Genomic DNA, 1467 nt, shown 5'->3' with positions numbered 1-1467 from the left:
GCCCCGTCCGTCGACTGCGCACCGTCCCGCACCGGTTCTGCACGTGTGGGGCGTGCGGGCCGACGCCGTTGCCGGCACCGGGGCGATTGCCAGCCGTCGCGGGGCCGGCCGCCGCTGCGTCAACTTCTGCACCCGGCGGTGGTGGTGGAGGCCTTGCAGGCACCGACGCCCCAACGGCGGCTTCCGTTTGCGTCGCACCCACCGCCGGCGGCTGGGCGCCGCTGGCAACGCCGCCTTCGGCGCGCGACGGCGGAATCGTGCAGCTGCCGAGTTGCAGTCGCTTCAGCTCACCCGCGCCCAGCACGCGGCTGTACAGCAGGACGTTCGACACCGTCACGTTGGGGCTGCCCGCAGCCGTGTGCTTGCTATCCATGCCGAAAAAGAAGTGCGAGATCCGGTGTGAGTTGAACAGGGCGCCACTGTACTTCTTTCCGTAAATCCTCTTCCCACCAACGTACAAAGACCAATCGTTCCAATCCATTTGCAGCGCCACTTGAACTGCCGTGTTTGGTGCCCACGCCTCAGCACGCTCCTCGGCATCGGCATTATCAAGTTTGGCTTTCCACTTCCTGTCCTTCGTGTACGACAGGCCAAAGAGCTCAGTGTTGGCTTCGTCATTCATCCTCACGCCCAGCAGAGGAGTGTCGTCCTTCTCCGGCACCGCGTGGATCGTCACCGTCGCCACGAGAGTAAACTTGGTGTTCGCATAGTAGTACGGCTGGTTCTGCCCCAGCTTCCCCACGGGCCACTCCGCCCCCGCTCTGGCGCCGCTGAACGTCACACCCCCCGCCGCGCTCGCCGCTGCCCCGTGAACAGTTGCATCCACGCCGCGGTACTCGTCCTTCCATGCGGTCCGGTCCAGCGTGCCGGCCAAAAAGCCAAGCAGCCCCTCAGTGAGGGGGGGAACATAACGCGCGCCCACCGTCCCCTGCGGGTTGCCACTGCCAGTGCACCGCTGTAAAGCCTCGTCCAAAGCCGTCCACGTCCTCACCACAGACTTTACCTGCTCCAGCTGCTCCGTCAAGCGCACAGACACAACACTGTACGACTCCCCGCCCGCCTGCTTCCTCTTTTCGTACACCGAAATCAACTCCCCCTGCTTGTCACTCTTGTAGAACAGGGAGCTGGCAGCGGCGTCCTCCTCCGCGGCGGATATCGGCCCGACGTCGTACACGCGTTGCCTGTCCGTCAACCAAAGATGCAGCCGACCCTTTCCTTCTTGGTTTTCTTTGCCCTCAGAATACACCGGCATCGTGAGGAGCATCAGTTTTTTCCCCCCAATGGTGGCAATGACGAACCCGCTTCGCACGCCTTTCCCTGTTCGGGCGCGTGAGGTGCCCCACACGCGGGAAAGTACCGCGTCCTCATCCACCCATCCTCTCCCCAGTAACGGGACCTCACCACCCTGTAGAAGCCCTCGTCGCAGGAGGTGACCATGTAGAGGGTCCCGTATTTCCTGTCCCACTC

At 63.5% G+C, this 1467-nt stretch overlaps 1 protein-coding gene across 1 annotated transcript in view; it reads right to left on the bottom strand.

Annotated features, from left to right (window-relative positions):
- Nucleotides 1-1467, bottom strand: part of Tco025E_09730 (trans-sialidase) — a gene marked incomplete at both ends in the record, with an annotated part of 2150 nt that extends 683 nt beyond the window's left edge. Inside the window, one exon of the mRNA XM_029376539.1 lies at nucleotides 1-1467. This exon is cut by the window's left edge and continues 683 nt beyond it. Within this exon, the coding sequence (XP_029223350.1) occupies nucleotides 1-1467 (1467 nt within the window).

This window comes from Trypanosoma conorhini, assembly GCF_003719485.1.
Source record: "Trypanosoma conorhini strain 025E chromosome Unknown Tco_14.4_contig_01251, whole genome shotgun sequence".
Lineage (NCBI taxonomy): Eukaryota > Euglenozoa > Kinetoplastea > Trypanosomatida > Trypanosomatidae > Trypanosoma > Trypanosoma conorhini.
The sequence above is the reverse complement of the archived record's forward strand: the minus strand, read 5'-3'. Positions and strand labels throughout refer to the sequence as shown.